The sequence below is a fragment of the Dipodomys merriami genome, unplaced genomic scaffold (genome assembly GCF_024711535.1).
Source record: "Dipodomys merriami isolate MVZ:Mamm:240054 unplaced genomic scaffold, mDipMer1.0.p SCAF_8, whole genome shotgun sequence".
NCBI classification, from domain to species: Eukaryota; Metazoa; Chordata; class Mammalia; order Rodentia; family Heteromyidae; genus Dipodomys; species Dipodomys merriami.
The window spans coordinates 53683618-53702004 of record NW_027206401.1 but is presented as its reverse complement, the minus strand read 5'-3'; the positions used below and the strand labels follow the sequence as shown (position 1 = coordinate 53702004).

The following is an 18387-nucleotide window of genomic DNA, read 5'->3' as shown; positions in this document are numbered from 1 at the left end:
GTGCCGGGGGCTCTCACCTGCAGTGTCCAGGCAGAAAAGTCAGCAAGGCCTGATTTGCACACAGAGGAGCTGCACGCACACACTGGTGCATGCCTGTGCCGGCAGCGATGGGAAGACGGCCGTCCGGGAGTGCACCTTGCCCTCCGAAATGACCCGCAAAACAGGGCGAGTGTGGGGAAAGAGTGCCTTGCCTTGGGGATGCAAGGCATTGAGTGCAGATTGCACTCTGCTCCCCAAATATTGATAGGGAGGGAGGGAGAGAAAAACAGGGAGGGACAGAGAGGGAGAAATGGTAGGTAGGTAGGTAGATGATAGAAAGTAGATCATAGATAGATGTTGATAGACAGATGTTAACTATCAACTACCTTATCACCATAACTCAGAAAAGAATATTTGTATAACTGCAGAAAGAGATTGTACAGTATTATAGTCTCTTAATAATTAGTGAATGATAATAAAAATGGATGTTTATCAGGGAATGAAGCCATTGTTAATCCACTTCAGTGCACCATGATGCATTGTGGTCTGAGGAAAATACCTTCACACACAGGACAAAGCAATGCAATGACCCAGGACTTGGAAGCCAAGTGTACCTGAAACGTGGATAGTCCTAAATCACATACAAACACAGATGTTCCCAGACGATATACAAACCTGGATATTCCTAGATCACATACAAATGAGGATATTCTTAAATCACATATAAAGACACATGCATGTTGAAAAATATATGTAGATTTCCTTCTAAGACAAATATTTCCATTTGCTGGGTTCAAGTTATAAAAGTTATCTAAGGAGAAATATTCCTATGCTATGGATACAAAGTATAAAATAACAATCCAACGCTCATTAGCTTGATATTCTTTCATTTTCTAAATCTCAAAATAAATCTTTTCTGGTAATAGAGGTAAGATTGTTACTTGGGATAACTAGAAAAACACAAAAACTTACAGAGGAGTGAATAAAACTGTATCTATGATTCAGTACTCTGAGACAATCATTATTTTAAATTATGATTATAAAGTTAATTATTTTTGAATATATGTCCAATCCATTTTCTATATGTATTTTTCTGTGTACTTTAGATTAATCTTAGCCATTAGAAGCAGAAGATGAGCAAATTGATGTGAAGTTAGCCAGGCCTAGCATGCACTTTACAAAGGTCTATCTCTATCCCAGAACTAGCATTGTATCTTGAGAACTGAAAAATAGTGTGGAAAGTAGCATGTTTACATTTGCTCTATGTTATTTCAATAATTCTGCTTTCTCAGGATCATATGTCTTGCACATTACACCAGACTAAAAATTGGTTACCTGCCTCAGATAGATTGATTTTTAAATGAAAAAAATCTAAATAGAATGAATTGTCTTGTGATTTGGGGAATAATTAATATCCAGTGTTAGACATTTTAAACTCTTTTGGGAAAAATAGATAAAAATGATAATAATTTAGGACTAGCCCCTGACAATGCTAAAGAACAACTTTAAAAATCTTTTTTAATCTAGTTATAAAGAGCTAAAACATATTTGGTTGTTTTATTAAGCATGTCATACATAATTCACCAGTTACCTAAAATATATAGTAACCATCATCTCCAAATCCATTTAAAATTCTATTCCCAGATACCTATATTTCATATTGCCTCTCTCTTTTTTTTCTTCCCAGGCTATATTACAGGTTTTTTGTTTTGTTTAATGATTTAAACTTTTGGAAATTTCTGGGAACCAAAAATTTTGAGTGATATAAATGAAACCTTATACTGACTATTCTTTTAGCCTATTGAAAGCAACCATGCCTTTCTGCTTCTCAAGAGATTTTCTTTTTCTTTTTTCTTTTGGTGCTAGTTCTGGGGCTTGAATTCAGATCACGAGTTCTGTCCTTTAGCTTTTCTGCTCAAGGCTGGTGCTTTACCACTGGAGCCACAGCTCAATGTGTCTCTTTTTTGCTGGTTAATTGGAGCTAAGGTAATTGGTGGGCTGTTCTGTGCACATTTGAGCTGATTGGGGCCCTCAGACGTCAGGCTCTCCCTTTTCATGTGAACATCTCATTACCCTGGACCAGTGGCGGAACCTCGCTGGTGAAGCCTGATGGAGGGCTGACCCCCTCGGGTACAAGCACACTCTTCAGTTTTCCCCAGGGTCTCCTCAGGCTGCATCTTCTTACTGTCCTGTTGGACTTGCTGCCAGTCACTTGTGTGTGAGTCCCTCCTGTCATCTTTCTGTGACACCACGGTCCTCCCTGCTCATTCCCCTAGAGTACTGTCCTTGTACCTCCCTACTTTGGCCCAGTCCTCTGCCCTCCATGCCCGCTGGCAGTCAGGGCAAGCAGGAGGGGGCTCTGCTCCAGATCCTGCCACCTCAGCTCCTGGCACAGCCTTCCATCAGCTGGCTGTCCTTCGGGAAGTCTCCATCTCTTGGCTCCATTTAGGTTTTTCAACCCAAAATAATAGCACCAAAGATAGCAAGCCCCGGTTTGCAGGAACATATTAGGTAGATGGAGATGTTCAGACACCCGTCCACTCTGGGCTTTCGTCTCTAGAGTCCTAATAATCCTGCGTGATGCAGATGCTCCGTTTATCTCAGTCACCCATAGGGAAATACAGCGGCAATGTCCACCTTGACATTTAGTCTAAAGATTTACAAAATATATGTATATCTATATCTATATATACTTATATAGATATAGATATAGATATATTTTGGTCCATCGTGGGGCTTGAACTCTGGCCTTGGATGCTGTCCCTGCACTCTTCAGCTCAAGGTGAGCACTCTACTGCTTGAGCCACAGTGCCACTTCCCGTTTTCTAGTGGTTAATTGGAGATAAGAGTCTCAAAAACTTTTCTGCCCAGACTGGCTTTGAACTGCAGTCCTCAGATCTCAGCCTCCTGAGTAGCTAGGATGACAGGCATGAGCCACCAGCACCCGGCAATAAATTTTTTTTTAGACTGGGTCTCCCTGTGTTGTCTGGGCTGGTCTTGAACTCTTGAGCTCAAATGATTTTCCAACTCAGCTTCCCATGTAGCTGCGACTACAGGCACATGCCCCAAATCCTACTTTAAGGTTGTTTGTTAAATTTTTTTATTTTATGTATCCACTACAGCACCCAGCAGTGAGTAGACACTCAATAAATGTTAGCTGTTATTTTCATTACTCTTATTATTATTATTTGCCTATTCCATAATTAATGATGGCAGCTAGCATATTTTAACCTTTAATTATTAATAAATCATAGTGAAGGTATTTATACATATTTATAACGTGGTAGACTGGCTTCCTTAATGTAATTCCTTCCCATACTTCCATTCTTTTATTTCTTATTTAAAGCAATAACAAAAAAAAGATGTTACTGGCAATAAAGTGGTGCTACCATTCTTGTAAGCGATGTTCAGTGACCCCAAGAGTGGCGTATTCTTGGTGTTAATGTGTATTTTATGACAACAAAGCCAAAGTACTGCACCTGCAAGCTGAGTTCCACCGGAGCCCTTGAGCTCTAAAAGGCACAGCAGAAATCCCTCACGCCCACAGCAAAATCTACCACAAGGCCCATACCATCATAAATGATGACAAAAATATTCATAAATGAGTATGTGCATAAATGAATATGTGCATCCAGCTCTCTCAAGTCCACACCTCTCCTGGGTATACATCCATCCCTATGTATGTCAAACTGCTTTACAGTCAGACTATGCAGTGAATGTACTCCTATCCCCATCCTAACCATACTTACATTCTGGTAAGCTGAAGACACACAAAGCATGAACTTAAAAACACAAGCATACCTGGTATATGACACTGGGTGTTTGGTTCCAGATCGTGGCAATGGAGGAAATATCGCCATAAAATGAGCCACACAAGAGTATTGTTTCCCTATTTAAAAGTTCTGCTGACATTATACCATTGTCTATTAGCTGTTCAATAGTATTATGTCTAAGGAGATAATGCACAACCCAGTTACTGGCGGTTCCTACCTGTAATCCTTGCTAAGCAGAAGGCTGAGCTCTGAGGACCACAGTTCAAAGGCAGCCCAGTCAGGCAAGTGAATGAGACTCCTGTCTCCAGTGAACCAGCAGAAAGCCAAAAGTGGAGCCATGCTTCAAGTGGCAGAGGACCAGTCTTTAGCCAGAAACGTTCAGGTCAGGCCTGAGACCAGCAGAAATGGAAAACGAATGTACACTTCAGTATGTAGATTAGTTTAAATTCCCTTTTCCACATGAGGTGTCCACGCAGAGCCAGGGCAGCAGGGGTATGGGAGTCTGCCATACGTTGTAGAACAAACCCTCAGGAGCCAAGGGTTTAAAGAAGTTTAAAAGAGCTATCTCCCTGGCTCGCCCTTCTGCGGCTCTGCTGTTGGCTGGCTCTGCATGGGTAGCATCCATCCCTGGACCTGACGATGGGCCACAGCCAGCTCAGGTCAGGTGAGTGGAACCAGTCCTCACTCTCCGAGAGCCCAGCCCAGCCACTGCACACATCACCACACATCACTGCAATGCTCCTGGGAGCAGAGACCTCTTAGACCCCATGCAAAGCCACGCACCATGTCCACTGTCCATGGCACCTTCCTGTCCGGCCATAGGCCTCCCCTGGAACCCAGTGGAGACGGAGTTGACTTGCCCTCCGGGCAGCGGGGCATCTCCAGTGTGGGCTGTTGTGCCCCCACTCTGCAGGGCCGGCTGGCATGAGAGGAACATGCAATGAAAATAACTTTGAAGAGCACACGGCACCAATGGGATAGCCAAAAGGAGAGCCATTGAAGAGCTTGTTGTGGTTACAAATGAAGAGTGGAAGGACACGTGTCAGAACACAGGGAAAACCAGGGACCAAGAACACAGGCACACGTACAACACGGGCATGTTGTAGAACAGCATGGGCACACGTAGAGCAACACGGGCATGCATAGAACACGACAGGCACAAGTACACACGGGCACATGTAGAGCAACATGGGCACGCATAGAACATGACAGGCATGAGTACACACGGGCACGCATAGAACACTGTGAGGGCTTTGGAGTTGGAGTAGAAGAAGTGCTGACATGTGGATCTTGAGAGGAGGTGGCCAGAGTGGAGGCACTCAGCCTTTGAGGTTGGCATGGAAGGGAAAAGCTGACAGCATTTTCCAGATTCACTTGCAGAATTACGACAGAAAACATATGCTTAGAATCTTTGTAGTCTTTCCAATCAAGCTTTCAGTTTCTCTAAAGAAACAAACCAGTTGTATTTATTTAATTTTCTGTGACCTGTACCTGAGCTGTGGTTGAAGAGTGCTCAAGGAACGGGTCTTGACTGAGGCCTAACTGCTGGAGCATCATCCGCAGAGTTCATCATCACATGATATTTGGAGACGAAGAGCAAATACATATATCTCTTAAGAGCACTGATATTCTGGGTTATGTGCTTCCCGCCAAGGGGAAGAAGTGAATTAGAACCAAGATGAAAAAGCCTTCCATTACAACACCAAAAAAAAAAAAACCAAAAACCCAAAAACACTACCCAGCAATTTGGATATTAGTGTAGAGGACACTGTTCTCAAAAGCTCGTAAGTTCCTGTGTGGCATGGAGTGGCGTGAGCTGGATTCATCAGCCAGGCTGTGGTGTTGGCAGAAAGCAGAACTGGCCTTGGAGTGTTGGGGGTGGGGGGGAGGAGATGGAGGCGCAGAGCCCCAGCCTGGTGCAGCCACTGTGGGGGGATGAGGAGGTCACTGACCGCCAAGCCCAGCACAGTGGACGGCAGCGGTGCATGCTGGGAAAGCACCGGCTTCTGAGTCCCTCCCCCCCAGAGACATGAATGTGCTCCATGGCGGCTTCAAACCTTCCTGATGAGAACAGAATGTGGCTGCTGTTTTACTTTCTAGATCTGAACTCTGTAGAACCTCACATAGCACGTTTATTACATGGTTCCAAAACACACTGTGGTGAAAATGAGTATCAAAAACACCCCAAGTCTGGAACTGGCTTGCTTCTCACTCTGACATCCACTCCTTTCCCACAAGGCTACGTGGTGGGGACAGGCCCGTGGTTCTGAACCCTGGCCACATCCCGTCACCCAGAGAAGACCAGACAGGGGGCCCTGCTCAAGTCCTGCCCCACGTTAACTGTTGAAAGCTCCCCTGGTCATTTTAATGTATAGCAAGTATTCAAATCCAATGCCCAGACTGCCATTAAAGTGACATATAGCAAAATTTTCTAATTCTATGATTCATTTCTTCTCACAGAGTAGCCATTGCTGCGTGTAGCAATGTGGTTAGGATTTGCAGTGCAGATTTCACCCAAAGACATTCTACTCAAAAGGGGGATTGTGTCCTCATCTGCACTTCCCAAATCTCTTATTTACAAGGAAAAATATACACCATTACTTGGGAATAGATGCTTTAAAATGATATAGACTCACTTGATCCCTAGAATTACTATAATTAAGAAGTAATTATTTGCATTTATTTATGTGAGAAAATATAATAAACTATAAATAAAATTCTTTTAAATCCACTTATTCAATCTACGTGCCCAATTTTGTAACTCATAGTAAACATATTATATACTTTTAATTAATGAGAAGAGTGGCCAGTTTTATAAAAGAATGACTGAAGTGATAGATCTACATGTATTGATTTTCCAAAAGATTAAAAATATTATTTCTTGGAATGGTTGAAATGTGTTACTATAAATTTTGTTATAAAATTTTTATTAAACTTTTTTTATCAGAGTAAGCAAATAATTTCAATTTAGTTGTATCATTTAAGTTTAAATGCTAGTTAGGAGATATAGATTAATGCCATATTACTTAAAGCTACATGAAATAAGAACAACTAATACACAGCAAAAAAAGCTACCATGTAACTGACTAGAAATTGGGTAAAGCCTTCACATAAAGAGTCAACTGGAAAGTGCCAGATCTTACAGAATATTTGTGATAAATACTTTTGAAAGCTTGGGACAGAAACATTCCTTTCCTCCTTTAAATTAGGGGAAATGGTCAGATGACAGCTAATAACCCACAAAGAATTTTCTGAACGTATGGAATCTTTACAGGCACAGCTGTATTTAAAATTTATTTTGGAAATAGGACGCATGTGTAATGCCAGAAAGACATTATGAAAAGAAATATATGACTTAGTATAATGTATATTCCTACACAACTGTTCTGTCTGCTTCTGACACTGTCAGTCTATTATTCTTGTTATATCTTTAATTTTCATACATATTTCATTGCATCTGCTTGTCTTGTTGTCAGCAACCTAGACTTAATAATAAGAATAATTTACAGATACACCATTTATTACAGCACTCAGAATTATGACATGGGAAGAATAATGTGACTTCTAGAATGGTCTGTGTGAGCGGCCTTGCTTCCCGTTTGCTCTGCCAGTCATCCTTTGCCTTACAAGACAGCCCTGAAATTGATCAGCCCCGGGTACCAGGCCCGAGGAGCACGCCAGTCAGTAGGGATACGCCGTGAGAAGCCGGAAAACACAGGCAACTCTAGGGTTTGTGATAATAGTGTTATTCATGCTCGCGATTGAAAAACTAATTTACAAGAGCTCTATGTCATCATAAAATATCAAAAGACATGAAATAAAATAAATTTTAGCATCAAAATGACACCATACTTTTTCAGCTCTTGAAGTCATCCCTACTTTCAAGATCGTTTCCCCCATTCCTTGTTCCATTTTCTGGTGCCTTCTACTGGATGCATTACTCATGCTACACATCCCCTGTTGTGCTCAGAAAGGCATGACAGGCTGTGCCCAGGATCTCCTAGATTAACATACGTTAGCTTAGCCAGATAAAGTCACTGAAGGGATAATAACTTTGAAGAAAGTTAAGGCCGTATTTGAAGCCTTGGGAAAAGTACATGAAAATTAGAAATGTTTCTCCTCTGGCTTCTAGGTTTTAACTCCCAGCCACATGCTTGCTTGTTCACCTGGTGCTCTACACCACCAGCCCAGATTTTTTGCTAATTATTATTATTTTTTTTTTTTTGTCGGTCATGGGGCTTGAACTCTGGGCCTGGGCGCTGTCCCTCAGCTCTTCAGCTCAAGGCTAGCGCTCTACCACTTGAGCTACAGCGCCACTTCCGGTTTTCTGGTGGTTTATTGGAGATAGGAGTCTCAAGGTCTCTCCTGCCCGGGCTGGCTTTGAACCACGATCCTCAGATCTCAGCCTCCTGAGTAGCTAGGATTACAGGCGTGAGCCACCAGCGCCCGGCTGCTAATTATTTTGAAGAGGGAGTCTCCTAGAGACTTCCCCCCTGGGCTGGCTTCAAATCATGATCCTGTGGATCTCAGCCTTCTGAGGAGCTGGGCTTACAGGTGTGTGGCACCAGGGCCTGACTGGAAGCACTTGGTGCAGGGTGTCTGGGAAGAGGGAGGGAAGGAGCGGCAGGGCTCAGAGCAGCGGCTTGCAGAGTAAAGTAGAAGGGGCCAGCTCTCTAAAGCCATCATGTAAAATGAGTGTGCCTCATCTCTAGAGTCTAGCAACTTCACAGACTTTGTATCAAAAGTTCAGTGCCAGCCAAAGTAACTTCTGTGAGGTATATTTACAGTCTTGTGTTTTTGTTCAGATCTTGAGTTGGTTTTGTGGGGCATTACTGCACCACTTGGAAAATACAAGTCCTGGATTCCATCCTGCAGTTGCAGACTCTGCATGGAGGGGAATTCCGGGCAGAAGGGATGAGGGGAGTGCTGCATTTTAAAGCTTATCGGATTCTCTTTGGTGCATCTTCCATCTCTGGTCTCTGATCAGCTGTGATACAGGTTTTTCATTTGGCCTTAACTATCACAAGAAGGTAAGAGTGTGCTGTAAATGTGTGTCCTGCAGTGGAGAGGCAGAACTGCTGTGGAATACACTTCGCTTGATGGCATGACTCATGTTAGTCTTGAGAAGAGCCAGGCACTGGTGGCTCACTGCCCTATGCCAGCTATGCAGGAGGCTCAGGTCTGAGGACCGGACTTTGAAACCAGCCCAGGCAGGAAAGTACACGAGACTCTAACCTCCAACTAATCAGCAGAGAGCTGAAAGTGGAGATGTGGCTCAAGTGAGAGCACCGGCCTTTAGTAACAAAAGTAGGGAACAGCTCCCTGGCCTGATGTTCAAGCCCCCGTACCGGCACAAAAAAAGGAAAAGAAAGAAAGATGATAGTAGGTAGGTAGAAAGTAATGATTGCCAGGTATTATGAGAAAGAAAAAGAGATTATGCAATTTTGAAATGGTCAATACTTATAAGTATGTAAAATTAGGTATAATTTCATCTAACTCTGAAAATACAGTGCTTTCTTTTTTCTGAACTCTGGGCCTGGGTGTTGTCCCTCAGCTCTTTAGTTCAAGGCTAGCACTCTACCACTTGAGCCACAGTGCCACTTGTGGCTTTTTCTGCTTGTGTGGTGCTGAGGAATCGAACCCCGGGCCTCGTGAATGCGAGGCAAGCTCTCTACCACTGAGCCAACTTCCCAGCCCCTAGCTGTACATTCTCATACCTCAGGCTCCACAGCTTCTGATCTCCTGATGTGTCTGTGTCTTGCCTCAGATTCCCAGAAGGGCTCTTCCCCTCTTGAATGTATGTATTCATTTTATTTATTTGTTTGTTTATTTTGCCAGTCCTGGGGTTTGAACTCAGGGCCTGGGCACTGTTCCTGAGCTTCTTTTGCTCAAGGCTAGCACTCTACCACTGGGCCACCTTCCCAGCCAGTACAGTGCTTTCTTTTAAAAGTAAATCGCAATTGAGTGTACCACGTTACCAACTCTGATGTTTAAAATGTCACTCATAGATACCAAGTGGCGATCGTGTTCGTTATGCTGGACGGCTAATCATGTGTCCTGTGCCGGGCACTGGCGGCTCATGCCTGCAATCTTGGCTCTTCGGGACACTTAGGGCTGAGGATCCGAGTTCAAAGCCAGTCCTGGCAGGAGAGTCCCTGAGCGCTCATCTCCTCCGAGCCATAGGAGGCCAGAAGCGAAGCCACGGTCCAAGTGGTGGAGCGCCAGCCTCGAGTGCGCAGGCCGGGCCGGGGGATGCGGGTGCCGGCGCGGGGTGGCGCGAGGCCGCTCCACGCCCTGGGCCAGCCGGCGCCCAGAGAATGGATGGAAGGCAGCGTCCGACCGTCCGCAGCACGGGGAGGAGAGGCGCTGTGCGCGACGGCGGCTGGCCGGGTCCCCGCGCCGGGAGCGGGCCCGGAGCTCGCGCGGACGCGGGGCACGGGTCCGGCCCAGGCTCGGCCCGGCCGCGGCAGCGGCGGCGGCGCGCGGGCCGCCCGAGCACGTGTGAGGAGCGCCGCGCTGATTGGCCGCGGCGCGCGCTCCGCTCGCCGCCCTCTTCCTATCCAGCGGCCGGGCCGCGCCGGCGCCCCCGCCCTCCTCCAAGGAGACCCCGGCGGAGACCATCTTTATTGTTCCGCCGGGGCGGCGGAGGCACCGAGGGTTTGGGTGGTGTGGATGGCTAGGCGGAAGAGGCCGCGCCAGGCCCGCGCCCCGCCCGCGCCGCCGGCCTCGGCCGCGGGCTCCAGGTTCCGGGTGCGCTCGCGGGCCGGGCTGGCGTGAGCGGCGCCCCGAGAGGCCGCGGGCCGCGATGCCGGGGCCGAGCGGAGCGCGGGGCTGAGCGGAGCGCGCGCGGCCGGCGCGGCGGGGCGGCGAGGAGCCGGCGGGGCCGCTGCCGCGCGTTCCCGGGTGAGCTGTTCTCGGCCGCGGGTTCCGAGGGGCGGCGGGCGGAGCGGCGCGGCGCGGGGCAGCCCCGGGCCTCGGGAACCTTCCGCCGGGGAAGCCGCCGCGTTCCGAGCCCGCAATCTGCAGCCGGGCGGGGAGCCGGGGCGCAGGGCGCAGAGCCGGCCCGGGCGTCCCCGCGCGCCCCGGCTTCAGCACCGCGGGCGCTGGACAGCTCCGCACGCCGTCCCCAGCTTGGTCGGCCGGGCTCCGCGGCGACGCCCGCTTCGGATCGGTCCCGGCCGGACGCCGCCGGCTCACCGTCTGCCCTCTGCCCGCAGGAACCAGTCGTCGGGAGCGTGGTCCACGCGGGGATGCCGGACGGTGCTCACCGATGCGTCCCACACGAAATGCCTGTGTGATCGCCTCTCCACCTTCGCCATCTTGGCTCAGCAACCCAGAGAAATAGTGAGTAACAAAGGGAAGCGGGTGCTGGGGGCCGGGGACCGGGGGCTGGGGGCCTGGGGGCCTGGCTCGGCCTTCGCCAGGCCCGGGCCGCAGCGCCCGCGGGCGGCCTCCCCAGCCACGGGGCTTCGGGAAGTGCGCTCTAGCTGGGGTGCCGATCCCCCAATCGCCCCCTCTGCTGCACGCCCCCCCCCCTCAGCGCCCCTGCAGCCCGGCTGCAAGATGCACGCCTGCCCTTCCTGAATGCTGCAAGTTTCAGATACAAAGAACGCCAACTTCACCTCTCCTTGGGGGGCTGCCCGGGGGTGCGGTGCCGGCGGCGGGGCGAAGACCCCGGGCACCGCAGCCCAGCTCAGCCCAGCGCGTCCCGGCACCGGAGACTCGGCGCGGGCTTTCCGAGGGTATCCTTGGAGACAGAGCTGTATTTTTAACCAGCGGAAGTTCGCAGGGAAGCAGGGCTGTCTGGAACCGCGACGCCGCGCCCTAAAAGTGTGCAGGGTGTGCAGCAGGAGTTCCCGAAAGAGAGACAATGGCCTCGCCCAAAGCATTTTGGAACAATATGAGAAGAGGGGATTTTCTGTCTTCATTTGGTACCCCTATCTAAGCCTCTGGGACATATTGAATATTCTAGGGTATCCCTTCAGAATTCCAATACAAGAAAAATTTTCATTAGTTCCCATCACGTGAGTGTCTGAGCAAAGGAACCTTTTAGGTCAGTATATGCGCTTTTAAAGACGGAAGGCTTAGTCTTCAAGGTCACGTTTGGGGAGACTGGTATTGGCATCATAGAAATTATCTCCACATATTTTGCTTATAGAAAAACAAATCAGAAATTAAAGTTGAAAGTCTTAAGTTATAGTATTGTATTTCTACAGAATATTTAGAGTCCGAGTAAGCAAAATTTATTGTGAGAATAGTGGGCTCAGAACAAACTTGTGGAAAGTCAGAAAGTTTGAGAATCTTTTAATATCTACATGCAAGAGTTGGGTGATAGAAGACTTGTCAATGAACATACCAAGATAAACTTAGCCAAGAATCAAACTGTGAAACGTCTGAACTTCACTTAGTTGAAGAAAAATAAATGTTACTTCGGTTTTCAGCTGTACAAAATTGAACAGATGAATGCTGACCAAGTTGGAGTGTTTATTTTAGAGAGCTCGACCCAGGCAGTGAATCATAGCCAAGGATTGTAGACTCAGAGGGGGAGCGAGGGAGTCGCTGGTGTTAGTCATGTGGGAGCCTGAGCTGGTGAACTGAGGCCGTCTGTGGATTAGCATCTGGTAACCTAGAACAACTAGCGAGGACATTTTTGAGTGAGAACTTGGCTTTGCTGAGTCTAGACATCATTTAAATTCATCTCCCAGTAATGCTTTCTTCCCCTTCTCTTGTCTGCTGTGTGTCATTTGCAGATCATGGAATCCTCTGGCACGCCCTCGGTGACTCTGATCGTGGGCAGCGGCCTCTCCTGCCTGGCCCTGATCACCTTGGCGGTGGTCTACGCAGCACTGTGGAGGTGGGTGACCCCCAGCCAGCCGCAGCTGCCCACACCACACCAGTGGGGGCGCCAGGGCCTCCCACCTGCTTATTACCATAGCACCCAACACTGAGCCCTGCATTGGTCTGGGGCACACATCAGTTCACATATACTTTGGTTCCAATCTCCCGCGGGGTGGGATGGTAGCCTTCAGCAAGTTGCATACCGCTAAGGACGGCGCCTGTGTAGTTCACCTTCAGTCTGCACATGGTTTCTGCTAATCTCCGTTGCTATGGAGTCCAAGAGTACTGTTAGTTTCTCTCCCATAGAAATGTGGCCTCCGTGCATTTTCAGTGCGTCCCAGAAAAGGCCCTCCCACCACAATCGACCATGACCCAGGAAAAGCCTCTTGGTTGTTTGCAGTAAAGCAGATTTGACAAATTTGTTTAAAGAAGCCACAAAACTCGTAAACCTGATGAAATAGTTGATTTTTTTGTTTGTTTGTTTCTGAGGTATTTGAAATAGCTTCTTTTCTAGAACCTGTGAAAATATAAGTTTTCTAGTGATTTCGTTAGACTTAGGCCTCTGAGGTTTCTGATGCCTACTCATATATTGATAATGGAGGTAAAACTGTATGTCCAGACTTCCAATAGCTTTGACACTTTAAATGTTAAGCATTTTATATCCATCTGATGATGCAGGTATTATATTAGTACATGGATAATTATTCTGAATATTTACATTATTATTGTTCCAAAAGGTGATGTTCCTATCTGGAAAGACCTGACAGTCTTTATGCCTTATTTAAGAATTTTAAATTCAGTTAAGAATTTCTAAATTAATTTTATAATTAATTTTAATATTAAAATAATTGTTCTTCATTATGAGAGTTTACTGTTTTCAGGGCAGGAATTATTAAGGATATTTAAATTGTCAGAGTTATTAGGAGTTTCCATGTTTGTACCAAAGAACCCAAAAAGCCCATGCTGTGTGTGCACATGGTGGCTTGTTAGCACAGGTGTGTCTCAGAAGTTTTTCATTCCTGTGCAGCTTTTAGTAGTGCAGCATTGACCCAAGAGCTGGCCTAAGCCAGTCCTCCTTGGGTTTCTTTTGTGAAGAGAGAAAATTTATTTTGTATTTTAAAAATCTTTTCTGTATTTTGATAAGAAAAAAATCTGATGGGGAGTGCTTTCATTTCTGAAATCTGTGATGGAATAGAAGACTTCTGTCTGGATATTTTCCAGTGACAGCATGGGACAGAGAAAGGAGGGGAACAAAAAATAGAGACACAGAGAGAGCATGCGCACTTTGATTCATTCATTCTCCCAAGAGTGCCTCCAAACCCTTGTCTCCACCATCTGCATTGTAGAGGAAGCCCACACCTGTGTGTGTGTGTGTGTGTGTGTGTGTGTGTGTGTGTGTGTGTGTGTGTGTGTGTGTGTGTGTACGTGTGATTCCGTGTTCTAACACAAACTGAACTGGCTGAACACAGCAAGCACATGTTCTCTATAGTTACTGTCTCTTAGTGGTTTACTGCAGGGGAGTCAAACAGCACCCTGCCAGGATGAGCAGCTGGTAGACCTTGGATTCTGAGTAGTTTTCTCTACAGTGCACAGCCCTGGTGCACTTTAAAATTGTACAACAGAGTAAGTACTTTTTCATCAGGATGAAATGTGGAAGATACCAAGAATGCTCAACTCTGCAGTGAGCTATCATTTATAGAATGGATTCAACTTTAGAGATAAGAGCATCTGTGTGTGTGTGTGTGTGTGTGTGTGTGTGTGTGCACGTGTCTGAACCTTTGTGTTAACATGTTTCCAGTTACATAATTTCTAGTAATGTGCTGGCCTCATGAAAATCCCTGAATAGCTGATGGTGTTTGCAGTGTCACAAAATTAACAACAGTCTCCTCATGCACAAGAGTGGCACCTCAGAGTCTATGTGGGTTTGACTTTCTGTTCTTAGGGTTTGATTGGTAGTGCATATGAAAATACTAGATCTCCTTTATACATATATTTATATGTGTGTGTATATATGCATGTATGTAATTATATTAACTGATGTATTTCCAAGAAGTTTTAGCTTTCTAGTAAAAAAATTTTAACCATGATCAGCTGTGTAATAGGCTGTGTCAGCTATGAAATGCCATACTATAATCTAATCTATTTGCTAGGGAAAATTAAGCTTAAGAACTTCTTGTCATGCACTTTAAAACTGGATACCCAAGAAATATTTTTCTGAAAACAGAATTTCCCCTATAGTTACTGCTATAAACTCTTGTCCAGATAAGATCCACCAATTACACAATACAGAATTTTTCAACTGAAATTGAGCTCTCTTTCTCTCTCTGGTTAGGTATATACGCTCTGAGAGGTCCATAATTCTGATTAACTTCTGCCTGTCTATCATCTCTTCCAACATCCTCATACTGGTTGGACAGACTCAGACACATAATAAGGTATGATTGGTAATTATTCTCATTCTCTGTGCATTTATCTTTTGGCATGCATGTGACTATTGGTAACATTGATTTTTATGCTAATAACTTCTGCTGTGATTATTTTTTAATTACTTCATCGGTTTCTGAATAAAGGTATTGTCTATTCTAGTCCAGAAATGTTCTTTCTTTGGCTTAATATCTTGCACATTAGGGATGCTATAATAGCAAGAATGCATGTTAAACATTTGCTAAAAGCTCTGTGAGTTCATAGCTGTGAGAAAACAAAAACGTGTGTTTTGATTTGTTAGCCCAATTGAAATAGTTGACTGTAACCAGATGTAGTACCTGAGTCTTGGTCCAATATATTAACAATCTAATTCCTGACAGACAGTTGTATGGATTTATACCATTGCTTTGGAAATCTACCTCCTTATAAATACAAGCAGTGATCAGAAAGAGTGCTAGCTGGAAGCCACCAGAGATCTAGTTTATACTTCTTGTAACTTTTCCCTAACTAAAAATATTTGGTACTTAACCAACATTCAGTTATTTAACCACATTATCACTTTTTAGCAGAATATAAAACTACTGTGTATCTTGTTTATATGTGTTGACCAGTACATGTGAGTTGGATGGCTACGGGTTGTTTTTCTTTTCTCTTTTTTTAGCCAGAAATGACTCTCTACTGAACTATTTTTGGAAATGCATTCCAAGAAACTCTTAATATAAAATGTCATCCTAGCCTGAGAGGGGTTCTGTGAAAACCACTTGGAAATGTACTTTTCATTAATCATACCAATCTTGTCCTTCAATATTTCCTTTTTTCAGACATTAAAGGCAATAATTCAACATTTGCTTCATTAACTTTTATTTTTTTAAAAAAACAAAACACACTGTTTGGTAGGTCCATGGACTTAAGCGGTTCTGAAGGACATGTGTGCAAGTCTGGGACTACAGATCAGCCAGGCCTCCCCTTTGTATCAGAACTCCTCAGCCCCCAGAGGTGACTGGTCTGGGCCAGCCTAGTGCCCATCCCAGTGATTGAGATGGATGTTGCTTGGTTTGAATCTCATTGCCTAGACCAGAGAAGTGCCCAAAGGGGAAGGCCACCAACTCTGAAAGACAGAACGGAAACAACAACCCAACCAAGGGTCTTAGAGAAGCAAAAAAGCACTTTCATGTTCTTGAATGCTTTAAAAAAATCCTTCTTGCATCTTGTTTATAAAGAAGTCAAAAAATGTTAAGAATCATTAAAACATAGTACAAGTCCACTTCATGAACATTTGATATGACTTTTTTTTTTTTTTAAAAAAAAGAAGTACACAGCAAAAGCAGCCACAAAAGAGAAAGAGAAACCAGGTGTGCCAGAGACACTAACTGCTGTGGGGCGGAGTCTGTGGATGGGAAATACTCAGAGATGCCAACTGCTGTGAGGAGGAGTCGATGGATGGGAAATACTGAAATGCAACTGCTGTGGGGAGGAGTCTATGGATGGGAAATACTAGATGCAACTGCTGTGGGGCGGAGTCTGTGGACAGGAAATACTCAGAGATGCCAGTTGCTGTGGGGAGGAGTCTGTGGATGGGAAATACTCAGCAACCGGCAACCTGAGGAGAAGAAGGAAAGGCAAGGAGGAGGAAGTGAGGGAGAGGAGATACAGAGCAAGGAGAGGCTGGGTCATGAGGAAGATTTTAAATGCTCATGCTATCTCCTCCTTCCTTCCATTGATAAGCTAGCTGGACTTCAGATCACGTTGTCATTTCTTTGGTTAATGCATGGTCTCAGTTGTTAATGGATTTTCCTGTAACTTCTGTCAGGAAAATAGAGCTTTCTGAAGTAAGAATTGCACACATGAACCAGAAAACAAATGGAGCTAGAGTCAGCTTGAGTTCCTGCTTTTAGAGTATGTCCTACAATATCCTCCCTTCTGGTCACTTTTTACCTTCAGAGTTACACCTCTCACTGCTGTGCAAGTGTCAAATATCCAGCAGGATATACACTTGAGGACTGTCTTAGGCTGTGTAATAGAGGTTTGGTGTTTTGGTGTTACTTTATGCCAGTTCTCAGCCAAGTAATGTAATGGAATTTTCGACAAGCTATACTTCTATTTAGAATGTCTAAGTAGCTATGCCAAAGAAATACAGCACAAGACATAAATGTAGCCTTATTTACATTTTTAGTGGCTACATTGAAGAAAATAGGGGAAATTCTTTCTTAATGTATTTTAATGCTTTTCTCAATATATCTGTAATATTGCCATTTCAACATGTAATTAACATGAACTTTATTAATACAATAGTTTGCCAGTTAAATTTGGCATGTATTTTGTACAAAGTCCGTTTGGACTGGCTGCACTTAAGTATGGCTGCTGTGGTTGGTGCTTCTGCACGTAGTGTGCAGTTCTGCAGGATAGCAAGTTCTAGAGACTAAACTTTTCTCAGAGAATCATATTCTGCTTCACCACTTCAGCCCTTGTAGGGTCTCTTCTTTTTCATAAGAATGTCTGGTTTTTGTTTTTTGTTTTTGAGAATGACTTTTTGATGCCTTCAAATACTATATCAAGGGCAAAGGCAAGATTAGATGAGTGTTGTTTGCTTGTAATTTCTGGTTGTACGATTCTGCTTATAGTGTGTGTGTGGGGGGGGCATGGCATAGCTTAGCTTCTCTAACTACAGAACAGCTGTGTGCAGTTTAGGATACAATGTCTCTCTTCCAGATTGAGGAGTCTACTTTGCTGCTGGTTGTCAATGCTTGGGCTGGGGTTGGGAGGCAGTAGGTGGTGGTGATTATGTGGTTTCCTTTTATCCTACATTAGTTTTGCATTATTAGTTCTGCATACATGTTTTTGAAATCTTAGGACTATTCACATTAGAGTGACTAAGAGATAAAAATAGGGAAAAAAAACCCTGGAATTTTATTTAATTCCCTCAGCAATGTCAGATTTTCTAGTGGGAATAATTTTATTCTTTCATGTTTTGGATTGAATTAAATTTGATTTTAAATGGATATTTTGGTTTGTGAAAATCTATACCTGTTTTACAATATAAATTAATCATTTTCAAATGAAGGAAAAATGTATACCATCTATATAAAAATGATCGGTATAAACTCCAAGAAAATGCTTTCTAAAAGGTTATAAACACTGCCTGGAGGCGGCGGTGTTGCTGGATTGTGCAGGCCTCGCCCTTGAGCCGCTGTGGACACTTTGCCATCAATATGATGGCCTCTCGAGGCCCCTGGCATGGTTTGAGGGGGGCGTTGAGGAACCACTTGGGAGAATGGAAATACCTGAGAGAGATTCTTGATGAACAAATTGTTTGGAGCTGCATCTGAGCGTTGTCATGGCTAGTTTGTACAAGTGCCAGGGTTTCACACTGGTG

At 45.0% G+C, this 18387-nt stretch overlaps 1 protein-coding gene across 3 annotated transcripts in view; it reads left to right on the top strand.

Annotated features, from left to right (window-relative positions):
* Adgrb3 (adhesion G protein-coupled receptor B3) overlaps window positions 1–18387 on the top strand; it is a 527596-nt gene that overhangs the window by 384814 nt on the left and 124395 nt on the right. For all 3 annotated transcript variants that reach the window (XM_070010769.1, XM_070010770.1, XM_070010771.1), the window contains 3 exons: window positions 10970–11096; window positions 12503–12606; window positions 14923–15025. In XM_070010769.1, coding sequence (XP_069866870.1) covers window positions 10970–11096; window positions 12503–12606; window positions 14923–15025 — 334 coding nt within the window. The remainder of the gene's footprint in view (window positions 1–10969; window positions 11097–12502; window positions 12607–14922; window positions 15026–18387) is intronic.